General features: G+C 36.5%; 3 protein-coding genes across 5 annotated transcripts in view; all 3 read right to left on the bottom strand.

The window, feature by feature from the left end:
- LOC142633049 (disease resistance protein RML1A-like) overlaps positions 1-21029 on the bottom strand; it is a 44843-nt gene that overhangs the window by 16702 nt on the left and 7112 nt on the right. The gene's annotated exons all lie outside the window — the stretch shown is intronic.
- Positions 6962-10358, bottom strand: LOC142631334 (disease resistance-like protein CSA1). 3 transcript variants are annotated; one of them, XM_075805475.1, is made up of 3 exons: positions 10012-10358; positions 9717-9908; positions 6962-7731 (listed from the first exon to the last, which is right to left on the bottom strand). In XM_075805475.1, the coding sequence occupies exons 1-3, from the start codon at positions 10267-10269 to the stop codon at positions 7717-7719; spliced, it is 465 nt and encodes a 154-aa protein (XP_075661590.1). In that variant the 5' UTR covers positions 10270-10358; the 3' UTR covers positions 6962-7716. The 3 variants fall into 3 exon arrangements, 1 of the variants encoding a protein (XP_075661590.1); XR_012843597.1 differs by lacking the exons at positions 9717-9908; positions 10012-10358 and adding an exon at positions 8069-9703 and having other exon boundaries at positions 6962-7748; XR_012843596.1 differs by lacking the exons at positions 9717-9908; positions 10012-10358 and adding an exon at positions 8069-9703.
- Positions 15080-20087, bottom strand: LOC142631360 (serine/threonine-protein phosphatase 7 long form homolog). The gene is made up of 3 exons (XM_075805500.1): positions 19384-20087; positions 19166-19299; positions 15080-15838 (listed from the first exon to the last, which is right to left on the bottom strand). Exons 1-3 carry the CDS (start codon positions 19490-19492, stop codon positions 15080-15082), a joined length of 1002 nt encoding a protein of 333 aa, XP_075661615.1. The 5' UTR covers positions 19493-20087.

Raw genomic sequence — 21029 nt, 5'->3', positions numbered from 1 at the left:
GATACGAATAGGCTTATAACAGTAGCATTTTCTTATTTACACTGTTAGACATCTACAAGAAAAGTCCTCCCTCATGATAGTAAAAGACGTCCTTTTTATATGAATGCACCATGACATCTTAATTTTTCCAAATTGCCTCATTAGACATTATGTCCCTGTTGATACTCAAGGTTCATATTAGAGCCTACAAATCTTAGCCTAGAAGACTTGATGCCTTTTCATAAGTTGATTCTAACTTATTCAAACAAAATTAAGAAATCTCAAGTTTATATGTCAGCTATTAAATTTGCTGGATCCTACTTCTATCCACACTTTGAGAAGCTGAAGGACCGTTATAATTACACATAAAACAGTGAAGAACTAGCAACAAGGTGCATCATCATGTACCCAAAAAGTAGATGCATAAATTATTTATAAGATAAGTAGATGGCATCAATTAATACTGGAGACACTCCCTAATAGCCAACTTTGTAATAGCTGCAATATCCTGTTGCCATTAATGTTCAAGCTGCCAGCAGCAAACGTAACATATCAGATTAGCTGGCCCCTGAGGCCATTAAACTAAATAAGAATCTGCAACAACATATATACAAATGGCCCACAAGACACACACAAGCAGGGAAAAGAGAATAAACATGAAGTGATAATTACAAGTATATACTAAAAGGGAATCTAAAATTTACCCATATGATGAAAAAATTAGACACCATTACAACAAAGAAAAGATAAATTACTGAACCTATTGCAAAATAAGACATGCTTCTCGTCATGTCTAAGTTGGCTATGGCATATATTATAAAAAGTAATGATTATAGAATATTAAGCACCCAAAATCAAGATCTTTATTTGTTTATAATTCATTATCCTACAGATTACTTGGCTACACTAAATAAACTGCACCACAAATGCATATTAGGCAAACTATAGAGACACCCAAAGGTCTTTCTTCAAAATTCAATTTTCAGCCTAATAATAATATCTACAACTTTTTCTTCTATTCATATGGCTTTAACAGAAGCATTACACCTCCTCTCACCTTGAAATTCCACTCCTATTTAACCGAGTATTATTAGCTTTCCCCAATTGGAAAAATATAAGTCATAATAAAACCAATTAGCACAGCGAAACTATACAGAACGATATTAACTGAAGGAGCTCAATGAAAGAGTATTCAAATCCCATAACATTTGGTTTTCGTATCTCATTAAGGTATAACACTCAACCAATTAAAAAAGAATGCACATTAAACAAAAAGAATCAACTAATCTAAAGAAACTAATTTCATTCATTCATTCAGATTTCGTTTACATAAATGTCCTTTAAAATTGATTTTGTACCCAATCACATGAATGAACCAATTAATTTAGAGGGAGAAGGATCTTAAATGTAATAATAGTACCTTAACATGTCACTTCGTAGTTGAATCAAGAATCTTCCATAGCACAGCTGACATGTTTCTTTGTTTTGGCCCATTTTACAAGGCTATGGCCAGAAGAACCCATCTGCTTCTTTGGGGGGCTTGGAAAAAAGGTTTTTATGGAAAATAGGAGATGTCGTGGGCCTAAAATTGAAAAGTGTTAGATGGGCCTGGAGGATCCATTTCTTTGTAACCTATCTCCGTCATTATTACAGAAAGCTTGAGGGTTCTCACCAATGAAATAGTATTATGTTCCCATAGGTTGAGTCATTGCTTCAAATTCAATCATCACCTATTATAAGAACTGCAACATGTATAACAAGATTAAGCTAGCTTAGATTTTTTTGGAGTAGACAAAGCCTTTACTTGATTAGTTGACTACTCAGAACAAGCAACTATTACTCACATAAACTCCATAAACATATTTAGAGCCAACCAAACTCCAAAAAAGTAAATCTACTGTTCTGTGAGTACTATAAAAAATTAAATGGAAAAATTCAGGTACATCAATCCAACTGAAATCAGGGATTCAAGGAAAAAAAAAAGAAAAAAAAAAAAAGAAGAAAGAGCAGTCAAGCTTTCATCTTTGAGTGACTGCTGCTTGATGCTGCTTGAGAGAACCTCCTATCCTCCTGTTTGATGCAGAAACTTATCAACCTGTTGCTGATGCTTCCAATGAACATTATAAACTTATAATAGTTGAGTCCAACCAGACGCTCTTTCCTGAGCAAAAAATTTGATATGGCTGTGCTACCTGTGAAGAACAAAATTACCAGCACCCTCTTTGTACCACATTTAAAAAGGCCTCCTTAAATGGAAAGACTAATAGCAGTAGTACTAAGCCAATGCTAAGTTGCTAACAACCAGCGTGTACCTTTCACCAATCTCTAGATTTACAAATAAAACAAGTTCCATGCCACTTTAGATTTTCATTTGCAAAGTTGTCTGCCAAAGCCAGGTTACTCCTGCCCAGTAGATTTAAACCATAAAGAAATTTAAAAGGAGCAAATCATCTAATATAAATCCAGCTATGTTCCCCCTCTACATAGTAAGGAAACTCCTAAATCCAACCTTGTCCCTACCATTCTTTTTTCTTCAATAATCACATTTAATCATTAAAAATAAGCAAAGATAAATCCTAGATTTTTGGGGGCACTTATTACTTAAAAAGTTAAAAATAAAAAGCATTACATGAACATGAGGACAAACCGCTGCATTGTGCCTAATCTTGCGCTTGATAAGAGGACTGCTCACAACAAGCTTATTGCAAAAGAATTACAAGATGATCGCAATGTACGCATTTATTCCAAATCAACTTTAAATTTTATTCTCTTCCGGTAACCAAGCTAAGCTACATCACATGATCATGTATTTGAATAGCAATTTGGCAAAGTAGACAACAATAAAAATAGCATATTTTCAAGTGTTATTAGCGTGTGATACATTTCAGTGTCCCCATGCTTCGATGTATGGAAGTTCTTTAGGACCTAACAGTTGCTCTTAACAAAAGAAAACAAGTAGATCCACAAAATACAGCATTAGTACTGCCGTGTACAAGGCATTTTTTGGAAGACAGAGGAACATCATTCCTCATTCACAGGTATTTTGAAATTTATGCTCCATCTCAAAGCCTGGTACACAAGTTATTGAAACAAAACTTCAACTCTTATAACAACTTTTCCAAACCCTAGTAGTAGATTATATATTGTCCTTTTCCCCCCTTCCTGCCCTTGCTACTAAACTAAGCTGCAAAGATTAGTTTAATCAAATTTTTTACCTCAGTATGTGAATAAACATTAGGAGTGGAGTTCATTGGCATGCTAGGTGTTGTAGCCCAACTATAAGACTTTAGGCTCCAAAAGCAAGGCATGGTGTAAAATTGCCATCATATCAAGGACAAGGAAGTGGCCCAACAGGCTTCAACAAAAGGACCAAGCATGTAAATTTGACATTTCTCTCAACTCATTTTAAAACCAACAAGGGAGGGAGAGGGGGGGGGGGGGGGGGGGTTATAAGGTACAAAAGTTGGAAAAAAATATTGTTGTCTGTACTGTCCAGAAATTCTAAGAATATTAATTTGGAGTTCTCCAAAGTTGAGGAGTTAGTCAAATCTTATAAAAAATGGGCATGGTACAATCTGCTTTCTGGGGTTACTAAATGATCTTTTTCCTTTGATGGGGAATAGCATTGTTTAATAATTGGCAAAACTTAGGTACAAATACAATTAGTTAGGTGTTGTACCTTAAGTTCAACTACGTGTTGTTTCTACCTTTATCTCACCCCAAAAAAGAAAAAAAGAAATCAATTACATGTCGCATTGAAGATTGATCAATGTAGTACAAACAAAGTTATCTTTTCTAATAACAATTAAATTCAACCATGTGACTTATTGGCTGATGCAATCATATGGTTGAATTGGACTGGGATACCTAAAGGTACAACATTTGAGGAACTCTACCTAGGTTTAACCCATTGGAAATCTAGTGATTCCACTCAAACTTGGTGTGGCATTTTGCTTTCGTAGTTATCTTGAAATTCTTTATTATTGCAGAATTGGAGCTTTTACTCATTGTAGAATCAATAGTTAGAGAAATTTGGGGCATCAAAGACACCACATTAAAGGGCCCACCCAGAACCCTGCATATGACCAACCTTAATAGTTTATTTGTGTGTTCAGCAACTATGCTTAGCTATACAGAACAAAAGGAAGAATAGTTTGAATGCAAGTATGTGTGTGTGTGTGTGTGTGTACTCCCCCTCAATCCAAATAAGCCATTAATAAAAGTACTAAAGGAAGCCAAAGGTTGCACCTTGTATGCAAGAGATTTCATGACCACCTTGGAATCACCTTGCAAAATGCCTTGGTTAATACCAAATTCCAGGGAAAACTCCCAGGCTCAGGCAGTAGCTACTGCTTCCACCTCATCTACTTGATTGCTCAATTTGATAAAATATTATTAATTTATTTTAATATACACAAAATTTTTTCTTAATCCATTCAATGCAGAGGAAATTATTTCATACAAAATATTTAAACTCAGAAAATGGATCTACAAATATGTGAGCCCACTACATGCGAGTGGCTGACAAAGTATGCTTCCATCTAATGCTCCAGTAACCTAGAAGGGACATGATGTATAATAGTGAACAGTGAAAAGAAAGCTTTTGCTAGTGAAAAGAGTAAGGTTCTGCCAAGAGCCAAGGATCTTCTTGCAGAAAAAGGGTTATTTGTCAAGTGATGCAATTCAATAGCAATTTGGCAAAGTAGACAACAATGAGAATAGAATCTTTGCAAGTGTCAGTGTGTTTATAAATTTTAATATCCCCATGTTTGATGTGTGAGAATTCTCAAGGACCTCCTTGTTACTCTCAATAGAAGAAAATATATAATTACACAACATACAAAACCAGTACTGACTTGTACAAAACCTACTTTGGAGGAAAGAGTAACATTATTCTCATGCACAGGTTTTGCGAAATTTATGCTCCATTTCAAAGTCTGGAACACAAGATATTGAAACAAAATTTGAACTCTTATAATAACTTTTCCAAATCCAAATGGTAGCAAGTTCTATATCGTCTTTTTCTCCCCTCCATGTCCTTGCTACTAAACTAAATTGCAAAGACTAGTTAAAGACAATGGAACTTCATTGAACTTTTGACCTCAGTGTGTGAAAAAAAATTAGGAATTCATTGACATGGTTGGTATTGTAGCCCAACAATAAGATTTTGGGCTCTAGAAGTGGAGCATGATGTAAAATTGCCAACATAGCAGGGCCAAGAAAGTGGCTCAACAAGCCTTAACAACAAGACTAACCATAGAGAGACAAGGTGACTCCCAGGATTTGAGATTTCTCTCACTTCATTTTAAAGCAATAGCTTTGTAAGGGAAAACAAAGAACGAAATGTTACAAGGTACAAAAATTTAAAATATTTTGTGAAGTCTATACTTTACAGAAATTCTAAGAATATGAATTTGGAGGTTTCCAAAGTTGAGGATGGTCAGATCTTATGAAAGATGGGCATGGTACAACCAGCTTGTAAGGTTTTTAAATAATCTGTGTCCTTTGATGGGAATAGCATTGTTTCCAGTTAATTGGTAATCCAATGCTTCCTCTCAGGCATGGTGTGGCATTTTTCTTTGCCATTTTTCTGTAATATCTTTATTATTGCATATTGGAGCTTTACTATTTGCACAATCACCAGATAAAGAAATTTGAGGAATCAAAAACACCCCATTAAAGGGCCAACACAAGATACCAGCATATGAGCCACATTTACAGTTTATTTGTTTTGTGTTCAGCAACTATGCTAAGCTATACAGAATAAAAAGAAGAACTAGAACATATATTGCAAGCATATGTATTGTTCTACACGATGCATGCATCCCAAGATTTAGGATGGAAGGACTAGAACAAATTATATAAGAAATGAGATGCATATATAAAATGGTAGTGGAAAAGGGAAGAACAACATTTGAGGAACTGATCATGAGATCAAGCTCAGATGAACTGAGTCAAATGGCAATGCTAACAACATCATGAATCATGAGTGACTCTGAAAGGTTATCACCCCACTTGCTCAGCCATAACGTTTTTGCTAACATATATAGGAAGCCATACAAACTGATAGGAAACTAAGAGAAAGGTTTCATGGTGAACTCACTTGAGTAATTTAATATTCTGGGATGCAAAAAGAGCTTAAACACAACAAAAATTCAGAAGTACAGTCACAAACATAAAAAGACAGACTGCAATTGCCTTATCTTATAGAATTCTGGAAGAGCAGTGCGGCTTACAAGTACCAGCTTTGAGAAAGAAGAAACTATGAAGTGGCAATTGGAATACAAGCGTGAAAAGGTACAAGGCTACAGATGAAAAGGGCACAATAGCATGTAACATATGCCTCCATTGATTAATGGAAGACCCCAGCGTAGGTAGCCATTAGCAAGCTCACCAATTAGGGGCAATGGCTTTGGTAGTAACTTGTAAGCAACATTAACAAAGGTAATGACACTATCAAAGAAAACATACATTCCCTCAAGCTACTCTACTGGACACATTTAGGGAATTCCCAAGCAATTGATCTGAACACCAGCCCTTAAAAGTTAAAATTTAAAACAGTACACGACATAAAATTAGATGATAATGTCCTTTGAGTCACACTGAAACCAGGTATAAGTGTTACTTTACGCAACAAACCCCCAAGTCATTCCATAGCATCTACCAAACAAGAGGCCCTTACCAAGAGATAGTCTTACCATTATTAAATAGACTAATTTAATTTTCAAAAAAAAAAACTAGACTTATTCAAGCTGACTAGCTGAGAATCTTTAATAAGATACCATTCCCATATTAGATTTCGAATATGGCATCATGGGATTAGTATACTAATTAAATAGAAAAAGTAAAATAACGCAAAGAGATGACAGAGATATTAGACTGAAAAAGAACAAAAGCATAGGTAGTCATCAGTCAATGCAAGTCAAAATAGATATGATAACAAAAAAAAAAAAAAAAAAAAATAGAAACTAACCTTTTTAGAGAAAACAACAGGAAAATGATAATAATTGTAAAAATGTATGGTTTCTCAGTAAGATCACAAGACCTGAAACACCTAAACATTGTAGAGTACCTTGACATTTGAATCACATTTTTAAATAACATCAACCTCAGGATCCACCCTTACTGTTGATGAAAAAAGGGAATTTGAGAGGACCGCCAGCTAGCTGGATCATAAAGATTCTTGTGCAATGCCATACTCCTGTCTAATGTAATCAGAGCAGGCCAAGGGTTACTGACTTCTTCTAAACTCAAATTTCAAATTGCCAGTCCATATAGCCACCTCCATAAAACAAGTGCATGGGGTTTGTCATTATACATAAAAGGTTCAGCTCAGCTTTGACGAGTTTCTATTCATCACCCAATGTGAGCAATAAAGATGGACTAAACTAAATGAAGATGGACTGAAGCAGTCACAATCGGTAGTGGCAATTCCAGAAGGTCTGCCTCTAGTTGTTAGTCTGGCATTTGGCATATTCTACAAAGTGCTTGATGGCTGATCACACCTGGTTTATGAATCTTCTGCTCGTGACACAATGTACTCAGCCACAAAAAAATCTACACTCACAAAGCAGGCACCTGACAGCACATGAGATGAAGCTAACAGAGTTTGGCTTGGTAAAGAAGCAATAAGAGAATGTACTTCCTAAGAAAAAGCATCAAATGTTCTTGATCTAACTAGATTTCCAAATGAAGAAGAAGCCAAAGCCATAGCAGAATTTGGCTTGCAAGCTGGATTTACAATGAAGTTTTCTGCAATTCAAAACAATCTAAAAGATAAATACTCAACAACAAGCTAGCAAAATAAAGAGTATCTCTAGAGGAGATTCATCTGACCACAAAAAATGAAGAGAAATAGCAATCCAGTTGTTTAATCTTTGCCATATTTTACCAATTGGTTATACTTAAGTATGACTTAAAGCAACAATATTTTTTTTAAGCTAACCACTATCCATTGATGTTGGTTGAAATCATAGACATTATATAAAAAGAAACGAACAGAAAATTAAACTGAAAAAACCACAGCATGCAATTTTTAATAGATGAAATGAGAGAACATTTGTTGCTCTGATACTCTAAATCTTCTTACTCAGACATATTTTAAACTCAAAGTATTAGAGATGAAGCGCAGGATAGCTGATCATGCATGTCACTGAAGCAGTCACAATCGATAGTGGCAATTCCAGGCCTGCCTCTAGCTGTTAATCTGACATTTGGCATATTCTACAAAGAGTTTGATGGCTGATCACACCCTGGATCATGAATCTTCTGCTCGTGACACAATGGACTCAGCCACAAAAAAATCTGCACTCACAAAACAACCAGTGGACAGCACATGAGATGAAGCTAACAAAATTTGGCTCGGTAAAGAAGCAATGAGAGAATGTACTTCCTAAGAAAAAGCCCCAAATGTTCTTGATCTAACCAGATTACCAAATGAAGAAGAAACCAAAGCCAAAGCAGAATTTGGCTTGCAAGCTGGATTTACAATGAAGGTTTCTACAATTCAAACAGAGCAATCTAAAAGATAAATACTCAACAACAAGCTAACAAAATAAAGAGTATCTATAGAGGAGATTCATCCATCTACAAAAAAGAAAGAGAAATAGCAATCCAATTGTTTAATCCTTACCATATCTATATACATACACACACACACTGAAACTCCTCTCTAGAAAAGAAAGAGGTGAGTTCATTCATTCAGCCCATAGTAACATTTTATCAAATACATGGGATGCTTACCTTTGTACCCTCTACCACAATTTGCGCTCCTCTTTGGCCAATGGCATTCCCATCTTGCTGTTGATGTTTATGCCACGTCCGATCACTTTCCCATTCCCGTCTTGATCTTTGAGAACCACAGCCAAGCCTACATTGTTTTGATCACACGATGCCTCGAAATTAAGCTTTACCAATCGATCAAGTGGTTTGGTCCAAGCACTTCCCCTGTTTAGCTCTTTGGTGAGTGGTCTCAAGTAAAAGTTATATTGTTTGTTGAGACGATGGACTAATTGGTTTATGGTGGGTTTAGTGTTTGAAACCAAAGCTTCCTCTCGTGCCATCCAAAGGATTTTCATTGCCACTGCTGCACACAGTGTGAACTCATCTTTGGTGATTCTTTCTGCAAGTAACTCACTTGGGGGGTCAATTATACATTCAACAAATTCCATTACAGTTTGAGCTCGGATCATTTCGACACGAAAACCCCATCTACCATCATACCACACTCCTTTGGCATAGGGACAACATTGAAATAGATGTAAAAGGGAATCTTCAGCTATTTCACAGAGAGGGCAATGGGTTTTTGAGAATCTGATGAGGTTTTGAGTAGCGACTCTACGTAAAAACATATTTAAGTTTTCATCAAAGGACACTCTTAAACTTTCATGAATTCTTATGCAGGCCATCTTATCTACAGTAGGATTCCGAGAAGGACAGATGCATGCTACATGGGCCCCACACCTTTCTATTGTAATTTTTGCCTTTTTTGGATCATAATCTGAAACTTCAAGTAGAAGCTCAACGTTGTTGCAATCCTCAAATGAGCTATTGCTTCTATAGTGAAACCATATAAAAGATGATGAATCTAACCAAAAATTCCAAGAAACTAACTTTTTTTTATAACCATTGAGGAGAATGTAGACAGAACAAAGAAAATGGTCATATCGATTTGCCACAACCTTCAATTCTATTTTTAAAGCAACACAGAAAGCAAATGCTAGAGATTCCGAACTGACCGAGAATGATACGGAGCTTCCAACACTTTGATGGTTGAACCACTTTGGAATCTTAGTTCCTGGAAGGACAAGGTTAAAGTGAAATCCATCATCAGCAAGGTTAGATGTAGAACACTTTTCAAGAACAGAGTCCTGATGCAATGATCCCCTTGAACAAACCATATTTTGTGGAAGCCCAAACGTTTCTCCAAGCTGATGCAAATTTAAGAAACTTCAGTTTAGCAAATTTAGTAATATATTATATTTGGGAAAGTAAAACAAAATAATTGTTTCTTTCTATGAGAAAGGGAGAGACCTGACTCAATAATCTTCTTCTTGATTGTGAATCCAAGGAACCGCACCCTTCTATGTATAAACCTTCCAGATGTGGTGGAAGCATTGGAATTTCCCGAAGGTTCCAGCAGTGGTAAAAGTAAAGCAATTTTAATTTCAGAAATCTGATATTGATTTCAGGGAGGGTAGTAATGTTGCTGTAACGGAAACCTAAAATTTCTAATTTGGGGAAACAATCAGGAGTATCCATGGCTTTTGGAAAATTGTCACAATAATCCATACAGAGACTGCTAAGATTTTTTAAATTAGAGATGCTACTTGGAACCTTTTTCACGTTTTTTAAACTTATATATAACGTCTGAAGGGCAATGAGATATCCGGCGTTTTTACAAAACTAACTACAAAACTGAAACTATATCATTAGTAAGCAAACGTTTGAAACATATTTGGTTTCTAACAATTCGAGTCTATTGGACTCGATTTTGGGTTTATATTTCTCCTACGCGGCACTGGCTGAGCTGGACAGGGAGGCCACGTTGGCACAAAAATCGAGTTCTTTGAACTCGATTTTTGGTCAAGAAAATCGAGTTCAATGAACTCGATTTCTATTTTACACACTCACGCCGGCGCACGTGATCACGTTAGTAAATCGAGTCCAGTGGACTCGATTTTTGGTCACGTGATCACTTAAGGTAAATCGAGTCTACTGGACTCGATTTTTGGGCACCATAGTTTTCGGGCACGTGGATGTAACTCGAGTCAAGGAGGCTCGATTTATTTGCTTCTAAAAATCGAGTCTCCTGAACTCGATTTCCGTGAATGGTCCCCAACCCATCCACGTGTCATGTGGGTCCCAACTGGGACCTTTTTCCCCCTTACCCGGCTCACTTATGCTCTCATTTCTCTTCTGCTCTCACAGCAACACCACTCACACAACCCTCATCACTCACACAACCCTCATCACTCACACAACTTACTTCACTCACACAACAATCACACTCATCTTTCATCAACTCTCAGGTAATATTTTTTACAATATTGATAATATTTTTTGTTAGTTAAATATAGTAATTATTTGCTAGGTTATTTTTTTTAAGAAACAATTAGAACATATTAGGAAAATTTTTGTTTTTTTGTTTGTTAGTGTAAATATTGTGATTAGTTTGTTTGTTTGTGGGTAGTTTGTTAGTGTAAATATTGTGATTAGTTTGTTTGTTTGTTTGTTTGTGGGTAGTTTGTTAGTATATTGTGATTATTTGTTAGTTTTTTTTAATTATTATTATGATTAATTATTGGAAATACTTAGTACTAAATATTTTGATTAATGTTATTACAACATATTTGGAAATTTTTTTTTTGTTAGTGTAAATATTGTGATTAAATTATTTGCTAAGTTTTTTTTAGGAAATTAATATTGTGATTGTAAATTGGGAATTTTTAGTACCAAATATTGTGATTAATTATGTTATTACAACATATTGAGAATATTTGCTTATTTTTTGTTAGTGTAAATATTGTGATTAAATTATTTTGTAGGTTTTTAAAAAAAATTAATATTGTGATTAATTATTGGGAATATTTAGTATTGGGGAAATATTTAGTACCAAATATTGTGATTATGCTAGGTTTTTATTCAAAATTAATATTGGGAATATTTAGTACTAAATATTGTGATCAATTGTTAGGAATATTTAGTACTTTTAGGTTTTTGTCATTGGTATGAAATGGATTATGAGTTTGATACCTAAGACACCCATTACAGTCTTTTTAGTATAAATTATTTCAAGATATAGTTGTTTCAGATTTGTAACAAAGATTTCAATGGGTAAGTAGTTGCTATAATATTTTTGTTCATCATATCTTATTTGAATGGGTTTTGAATGTCATGCCTCTAGAATGATTTGGATGTGAGTATATGCAAATTTGGTTGAGGTTAGTATTGTTGGCATGTCATACCCAAAGTTTTGTGATTGATGTTGATTGAGAGTTATAAATTTGTCACTAACACAATTGCACTTGATGATCTATAGGTTGATAATGATCTATATAAATATATACTACGGTGGATCCCTTAGCAATGCCAACCCTTATGACGGATTTCCATTTGAAGGTCCGGGTATCCAGTGCTGTTATATGATGATACGCCATAAGTTAAAGACCTTGAGTGATTTGAAGATAAAAATTATGGAAGAGCTGCAACTGAACCCTGCTTTGCATGACATACATATTACTTTCCGTTCTCCACATGAAGTCCTCAATCAATGCATTAATTACAGATATATGGCGATAACAGAAGACAAACATGTGAAGTTCATGTTTCACAAGATGCGTCAATGGGAACAAATAGCAAATTTTGAGTTGTACGTCATTTTGGAGCCGCGTGCAGAAGTCGGCATAGAGGATATTGTACAAACAACTACATCTCTACAGTTTGCAGTCCTAGATGATCAGTGCACCACGTTAGGAGGCTATACACCCCCTTTTCAAGAGACACCAAGAACAGTTGAGAGCGAACTTGGCAATAGATACGAAGATCAATTTTGTACACATCGAGGTGAATCCTCTACAGTTCCAGTAGTTGAAGCTGAAGACGAACACTGTGTTGGGGAAGATCTTAACGATAGAGATGAGTACGAAGAGAGGATTGAGCGAGGTGACTTTGATAGGGGTGTTGATGACCATGAAATTACTCTCAATCCTAATGTTGATGATATGGATGAATGTGATGAAGATGATGCAAACCCTACTGTTAGAGTTCAGCATGTTATAAATGCAACCCCTGTTTATGAACCTCCCGCCTTATCATTTTATGAAAATACTTGGGAAAATATGGTTGATCCTGAAGTTGGTGAGCAAGCATTTGCTTCTTCTTGGAATGCGGACATGAATTTTTGTACGGGGTTGATTTTTGCGAATAAAGAAGCGGTGAAACGTGCATTAACAATTTATGCCGTAAAGCATAACGAAACTTTCTGACTAGTAGGTCGACCAAAAGTAGACTGTATGTGAAATGCATGGATGAGTCATGCAAGTGGTACGTTGGAGCAGTCATGAAGCCTAAACAGGGAACATGGATGGTCACATCTTATGGGGGTCCTCACAGTTGTATGACCCTTGGCATGGCTCTTGATGGTAGAATGATGGATTGTAATTTTCTTGCAGCAGAATTTGTTCCAATGTTGCGAGAAAATCACACGGCAACAATTCAACACCTTAGAGATTACATCAAAGGGAAGTATTATGAACATAAGCTTTCTTACTATAAGATATGGGATGCGAAACAAAGGGCTATTGCAAAGATATTCGGCGATTGGGAAGAGTCTTACGAAAGGCTGAAAAAGTTGTTGTTGGCATACTTGGATCAAGAAGCTGGCACTCGGTACTGGTATCTCACTGAACCGAGGGAGGAAGGTGTTACAATATTGCGATATGTATTTTGGGCTTTCGCTCCTTGCATTGAAGGATTCAGACATTGTAAACCAGTAATCAGTATTGATGGGACCCATTTGTATGGTAAATATCGAGAGGTGTTGATGATTGCAATGGCCACCGATGCCAACAACAAGGTTTTGCCTCTCGCCTTTGCTATTGTGGACAAAGAGTCAGGGCCTAGTTGGAGGTGGTTTTTAGATTGCGTCAGGTTTGCACTGGGGGATGTGATAGCAAATAAGGACATATGCATAATTTCTGACCGACATAAGGGTATTCGAAACGCAATTGCCAACTGGCCTAGAGATGATCATGGACGAGTACGAGTATACCACAGATATTGCCTTCGACATGTGGCTAGCAACTTCAACACACATTTTCAGGACGCCACTTTAAAGTCATTGGCCTTGAAAGCGGGGTATGCTACTCAGGACGCTAAATTTGAGTTGTACATGCAACCTATCAAGGAAGCCGAGATCGAGGCCCTTAGGAAGAAATCAGCCACTGAACAACAGGTAAGTGAACCTGACCCATCCATCATGCCATACACATATCTAATGAAAGAGGATATAGAGAAGTGGACCCAGCTACGTGATGGTGGATACCGTTATGGGGCTATGACAACCAATGTCTCAGAGTGCTTCAATGGAGTACTCAAAGGTGCCCGTGGCCCGCCCATTCTTGCCGCACTGGTTGAATGCACTTGGAGCAAACTTGTTGCGTATTTCCATGATCGACACAAAAAAATTACTCATGATCTCTTGGAGGGCAAGGTGTGGAGTAAATATGCCTTAGAAATCTTTGATGCAAATTTGAAAAAATCTAAAACACACCAAGTAAGGCCGTTTAATAATGTCTATGGTGTATATCAAGTAACGATCGCGTACAACATCCATAGCTCGGGAGGGGGACAACATAGTCATGAAGTAAACATATTGGCCGGTAACATGTGGTTGTGGAAAGTGGCAAAATCGAAAGATCCCTTGTTCACATGCGATTACAGTTCTTCAGTACTTGGGGCAAGATGGAACTGCATATATTGACCCATGTTATAGTTTGGACAACGCCATTCGCACCTACTCACACCAATTTGTGGTGCCAAAGTCAGAGTCATTGTAGAGGGATGTGGAAGGTCCAAAGTGGGTGCCTGACCCAGACCTGTTGCGGGGTAAAGGCCGACCTGTGAAGTCTAGGATACGGAATGAGATGGATGGGGTCCGGCGAAAATCGGGAAGCCGAAGGCCAGATTCTGACTTGAGGGAGATTCAACAAAAGCAGAGCTGTGGACTGTGTCATCAACATGGGCATAACCGTAGAAAATGTCCGCTTTCTCGTGGGGCTTCGACAAGCAATACTGACCCAACCTAGGTAAGTGATGCTTTTATATAAAATTTCATGATTGTATCAATTATCCAAGTTACATAGATTAGTACCGTTGTTTTGATTGTTGGTACCTAACGACAATATTTCAATTTTTCTCAGGTATGCAGATACTCAATTTTGGAATGTCATTCTAGATGTAAATTGTGGTTCTCCTTATTGTGTATTTGAACTTAATACTGGGTTGTATCGGCACAATTATTATTTTCTTTTATCACTGAATGCACTCGTTTAAAATGATGGGTCCAAAAAAAATAGAGAGAATCGGTCAAGGAAGAGACTTACTTAATAGACAATGGCGAAGATGGTAATGGTAGGCCATATGCACCATCTGGTGGGAGGTCCATCCTTGGGCACAAAAAAGGGAATCTGGACCATGCCCAATATTGAACGAGTATTAAGGCCCCACCAATCTGACTAGCGTTTTTGTCGGTTGCCCTGCATAACTTTCTGTACAACCATGCAAGGCAAGCGCTCCCCCAACTATACCGAGGTGGATTGTGAAGGTCCCTCAACATCTGCAACCACATCGTATGCACCCTATCGCCAGACTTGTCAGCGAAAATTGTGTCCCCTAGGAGTGCTAGAATATAACACCGTGCATACTGATGCACAACAACCTCTTCTGCACCATCGGGCAACCCTTGGTCAATTTTTTCAAGTAGCTTCTTGATTTGGATCCTCTGTCCTTTAAGCACCACAGAATTAGTAACAATTCCAAGCATTTCTTGACATTCAACAGCCCACTTCAAGGCACAAGTTCCAACAATTGCCTCGCCATCGATTGGAATCCCCAACAGAACCTCCACGTCTTGTAATGTGATCGTCATCTCACCATGTGGAAGGTGGAAGGTGTGGGTTTCAGGCCGCCATCGCTCAACAAAGGCCGTTATCAAATTATGGTCAAGCTCTCTAAATGGGGTCCTATACAGCCCCTCTAATCCAATTCTCTTGACAATGTCGAGGACGCGATCATCCACCATCGGGCTTCGTTTTCGAAACTCCTCATTACGACCACGACATTTCAATACCCCCGGATCCTGCACATGATAGAACCATGGTGATGAGATGCAATATGCCAACTTATTTAACGAAGCGTTTGTAGTCTCCTTTTTTTTTATACAAAAACCAAAAATACAAAAGCTATATATCAAGATTAAGGTTATGCTCAAGAAGAATTACATCAACAAAATCAGGATTATAGCCTAAAACGAAAATGATAGAGGTAGATAATTATTAAGCGACCATTTTGCAAGAGCATAAGCAATCTAACTCAATCCAACTAATGGGCATGACTATGCATTCATAGCTACTGATGTCATTGACAAACTAAGGATTTTAGAAATGAAAAAAAAAGAAATCAACATAATGTAAAAGGATAAGAAAAGAATATAGAAATTCAGCAGGTCGTCGATTTTAATTTTACCTTGCCTTCCCAAACAGCAGACGATCGATGTTCTGTTAGAAACCTTAACACCGAAGGAACCCTGGGACCAGGACCGAACTCATTAACCACCTCAGCAACGGCAGCCATACTACACAAATTTTAGGGAATCAAGAGTAATATAAGCCCATGTTCAAGATAAATTGGCAAGAATCTCAATGTAATATAAGCACTTTTAATTTGCTTTCAATCTTCACAACAAGATTAAGTAAGAAATATGATTAAATCTAAAAATAAAGGATTAAACTACAAGAGCCTAAGACACTAAAGAGCTAAGACAAATTAGCTAAAGAAAGGCATTAATTATGATGCATAACACAATATACTTTTTTTTTCATCGATGTTTACGCATGCACTCAAGGACAAAGTTTTGCTACAAACTTGGTTGTAGCCTAAGGCTACAACTTCACTAACTATCTTTTTATTGGATGTAAATTTTGACCACTCCACCATTGGATTACATTATCTACTTATATCACCCATGCTTGCAAAATTTTCAAAAGATCAAAGATCAATAACTATATCATCGATCTATTATTTAAATTGCAAGTTTTTTTAGTCTAAAATTATGCATAAAAAATAAGTTTATGCTTCATAAAATAAATAACATCCAATTGTTACAAAATTTGACATGTGTGTTAAGAGTGTAAAGAATATGTAGTCTAACGGTTAGATTTTCAAATATGTAGCAATGTTAATTTTTTTCAAAGGAAGTTGTAGCCTTAAGTTACAACTAAGTTTGTAGCCAAATTTTGTCCTATACCCAACGGGTCTTAAAAACTACGGCCTCACCTCCACCTAACCATACACAAAAAAAAATTTACTAAAATATGTAGGCAATGAAGCCTTGTAGGCAGAATGTCAGATTGACTTTCTCATGATAAATTGCCTCAAACCTGTCCCCCAATAGCCTTCAAGGTCATATAGACAGGTTAAATCCAAATGCTAACTTTAGAAATATTTAGCTTCCACCTCACTCAAGTGTCATGTATCCACCATAGCATAGTGATGCCAAGTGTCTTTGGCTTGATCACTGTGATTATTACCTCTCTTTGAGTCATAGCTTTCTCAATGTTGACAGATACACCTTTAAATAAGTAACCACTCACCACCACATAGCCCTACGGCTCAAAGAATAAATGTGTATCTAGCAAAACCTACAGGTCCACCTCCCCCGACCTGGCAACACCTACCTCATGCATGTTTGTCACTATATTTATACTATGGCATGTCATTACCTTTATTAAGTACCACATGTCAATACACTATTTAATTGGACACCCCTAATCTTCAACTACTCAAGATTTGAAATCAAAAAGGACCAAAAATGGCTGATCATAAATTACAGTTGTGTCATTTCTAATTCATTATAGTCAACTTTTTTCATTGAAAAAATTTCCTAATTTATATTCTCAACAGTAGATAAATGAAAAAAAAAAATGCAAATTCACAGTCCAATAGATAACTTTTGTCCCTTGAACTATGCAAGGCTAATATCTCATTTATAAAGAAACATCAAATGATTTCCACCAAGTGCTAATGCATGTTGTGCCAAATAAGAAAAATCACACAACAAAATTAAAGCAGGCACTACAGAGATGCTTGGTAAGTTTTGACTTCCTGTAGAGGAAGGACAAGTTATAAAGAAAGAAAACTGCAACATATACATGAGATGGTCATTCGAGATGGAGACTTAATTCTAAAGAACCACAAAAACATTGCAGTAGGGGTCACTGAATTCTACAGAGGAGCGTATCAACCATTTAACAGCCTACAACACAAGAAATAGTAATTATAGGAACAAGGTCAAAAACACTAGGCAGTAGTAAGTCTACAAGAAACATAAGTCTCATGCAAGATGAAGTTATAAAGGAGCAGTTATCAATTGAAGACCATAAGAACAATCAAAAATATTTGGTTGCAACACCATTTGAAGAAGGGTCTAAAACTTGCCCTACCTTAACACAATTATAACAACAATCAAGCCTTAGTCTAAAATTTTTTAGGGTTGCCTATGTATCCGCAATAGACTACTTAGGGCCGGTCACATGTAAAATTTTCCATCATTCTATTCTATTAGAAGTCATACTCTCTATTACTTCCCTAATTAACATGTAATTTTTATTACATCTATTGATGTTATTTTAGGGCTTCCTCTACCTATTTTCATTCCCTCAAATTGAACCAAGTTATCCTTTCTAATTGGTGCATTACTCACTCTTATCTTATTTGCAGGTACAGAGAGGCTTTCCACCAGATTTAGACTCACAAGGAAAGTAAAAAATCCAAGCCTACGACACCTGTTTTCAACCAAGACTGGCAAATTCTTATCAAGGTGGCAGCTTACAAAAATAGGAGGACTAGAAGGTGTGGTTATGTATTTGAAGCAAGGAACATGGAAGGTATACTGTTATTCAGAGGAGGATCGAGCTGAATCTTCATAGAGCAGTCATCATAAGCACTGATAAAAATCTGGTAGACAAGTGCAGCAAAACTTAGAAGGCCTACTTGGCAAGACCAAGCCTTCATCACCACAACTTTCACCAGCAGGTCATGATCACTCAATTTTGGTTTGTATCTAGAGTAGTGATAACTCAGGTGTTCGATATAGCTGCTAGTGCAGCTAGTTTCCCAGTGCACTGTATACAGCACTCTATGCCTAATATAGGCTAATTCTTCTCTCACTCTCTTCCTAGTAAAATACTTGTCTATAAAACTAGGTTTTGGAATAGTTATTACAGCTTGTAAGAGAAAAGAGTATGAGGGGAAAAAGTAAGACCTAACCCCATTGCAGATATTGTTAGTCAAGAAAATTAAAATAAACCCAACTCCATTACAGGTTGTTCTTCAACAAAATTAAAATAAACCCAACTCCATTACAGGTTGTCCATCAACAAACTCAACCACATCAAACCATTCTTACCTTTGCAATCTCAAGTCTCTGCCTCAGCTGCCGCAGCTCTCCTCTGACTCTCACGCCGTGCAATCTGACAATAAATGGATCGGCATATGTGGTGCGGGTAAAGCCTGCCCAAATGTTGTAGATTCGTTTGAGAACTGCACAGAGTCCCTTACAAACTTATTGTCCACCACTGAAAATAAAGCCAACTGTCAAAATGAGAAAAATGAAGACATACATACATATACTATAAGTTACCAGAACAAATTTATTTGAATCTATGAGAGACAAATGAATTGCACCAACTAGGATGTTGGCTAGAAAATCCATAATACTGCTAAATAGAGCCATTGATAAGACATTGCTAGGATTTTAGTGTAACTCAAGCAAAAATGCCCAAGTTCCTTTCCCTGGTTCTGTTTTGACTTTTGACCTAGTTTTGTGCCATCTCTTTAAACCTTAAATTTGCACCTATATAAAGCTACATTTGCACGCTTCTTGCAGTGAGTAGAGGCAGCCATACTCTGTGTTATTGAGAGACTACTTTGTGCCTCTTTTCAATTAAGTCAAAATACAAAAACCTTAGTCGTTTACTCACTCATCTAGTGAGCCAAAGAGTGCTTGAGAGATTGAAACCACTTGGTTCTTTTCCCAATAAGGTTCACTGCATAAAAAATTTCAATGAGGTTCTTTGGAGAGGCAGGGGTTCTAGTTTGTGCAGACGAGGAGTTTGTGGAGGAGATTTGTTGAGGAAGATTCCAAAGGTTCTAGGCTAGAAAAGCAAGCAAGGCATTTGCGGAGGTGGCAATAGAGACTCTAGCAATAGAAAGGTTTTCTAAGTAGACTATTGTAACCATTTTTTCTTAGTGAATTTTCTACGGAATTGGGTTCCCAAAGTTGTTTTTCCATCAAAGAGGTTCTTATTTGGTTTTCCACTGCGTTACCAAATCTTGTGTCATGCTTTTATTTGCTTTCATATTTATTGCTTATAGATTTGGTATTGATATCTGCGGTGAAACTATATTACCTTGTGGATTACTTAATCTGCAATTGAACAATAAATACATAATTCCACTGTATTAATCACATAAGGGTCTAAATAGATTTTTTAGATATCTTAACTGTTGTTGATCATCTTTATATATCAATAATGGACTTTTTTTGGCCTAAAAGAAGCATATTTCAGGGCTCTGTGTTTGATGCATCTTTAGAGCTTCCCTAGTTTGTTCCTGTTTTGGGCCACCTTGAAATTGTATACAGCACAATGATCAGTGCAAAATCCTTTCTATCCATAGGCAGAGAGGTAAGAGGAGAAAAAGGAATGGGGTGGGACAGGGAGGGGGGGTGTTAATATAGGTCACTCGACAAACTGCAAAGGTATGATTGATTATAGCTTAGACTTGGCTTTATCAATCAAGGGAACAAATATAAGTCCAAAAGGTGAAGCCTAATTATTGGTAGTGAGAGCCAGAGAAGTGGAATTAGTTTGAATCACTTTCAAGTGCACTGGAAGTTGATCAACAAACCAGATGGAGCACAACTAAATAGTGTCAACTAACTCCCTTCTGATCACATCATTATGTATGAGCATGACAATATTAGTCTATATTACATATAATGATGACATATGGATAACATAAAAACAGAAAATCAAAGTTACATGGTCTGGATTTAAAAAATATGTAAATTAAAAAAATAAAAATAAATAAATAATAATAATAATAATAATAAAAGATAACAACAAAGTCACCTGACTAAGTTTGTCAAAGCTGCGGCTAGGAATGGAAGGACAATTTCCAATATCAAACAATAGTTTATCATTAATAATCATAAACCTATTAACAGTACTTCCACCAAAATTTTATAAGATACAAATGTTCAATACAAA

This window comes from Castanea sativa, chromosome 4 (assembly GCF_040712315.1).
Source record: "Castanea sativa cultivar Marrone di Chiusa Pesio chromosome 4, ASM4071231v1".
NCBI lineage: Eukaryota > Viridiplantae > Streptophyta > Magnoliopsida > Fagales > Fagaceae > Castanea > Castanea sativa.
Note: the sequence above shows the minus strand (reverse complement) of the source record. Positions and strands in the feature narration are given on the sequence as shown.

What these genes read in the sequence shown, in the direction of transcription:
- LOC142631334 (XM_075805475.1), bottom strand. Translation starts at nt 10,269, where the DNA reads ATGGATTATTGTGACAATTTTCCAAAAGCCATGGATACTCCTGATTGT. An exon ending in GAAGAAGATTATTGAGTCAG is followed by an intron (nt 9,909 to 10,011) that starts GTCTCTCCCTTT and finishes AATTTGCATCAG; the next exon opens with CTTGGAGAAACGTTTGGGCT.
- LOC142631360 (XM_075805500.1), bottom strand. Translation starts at nt 19,492, where the DNA reads ATGGCTCTATTTAGCAGTATTATGGATTTTCTAGCCAACATCCTAGTT. An exon ending in TCTGGTAACTTATAGTATAT is followed by an intron (nt 19,300 to 19,383) that starts GTATGTATGTCT and finishes GACTCTGTGCAG; the next exon opens with TTCTCAAACGAATCTACAAC. An exon ending in AGAGACTTGAGATTGCAAAG is followed by an intron (nt 15,839 to 19,165) that starts GTAAGAATGGTT and finishes TATCATGTGCAG; the next exon opens with GATCCGGGGGTATTGAAATG.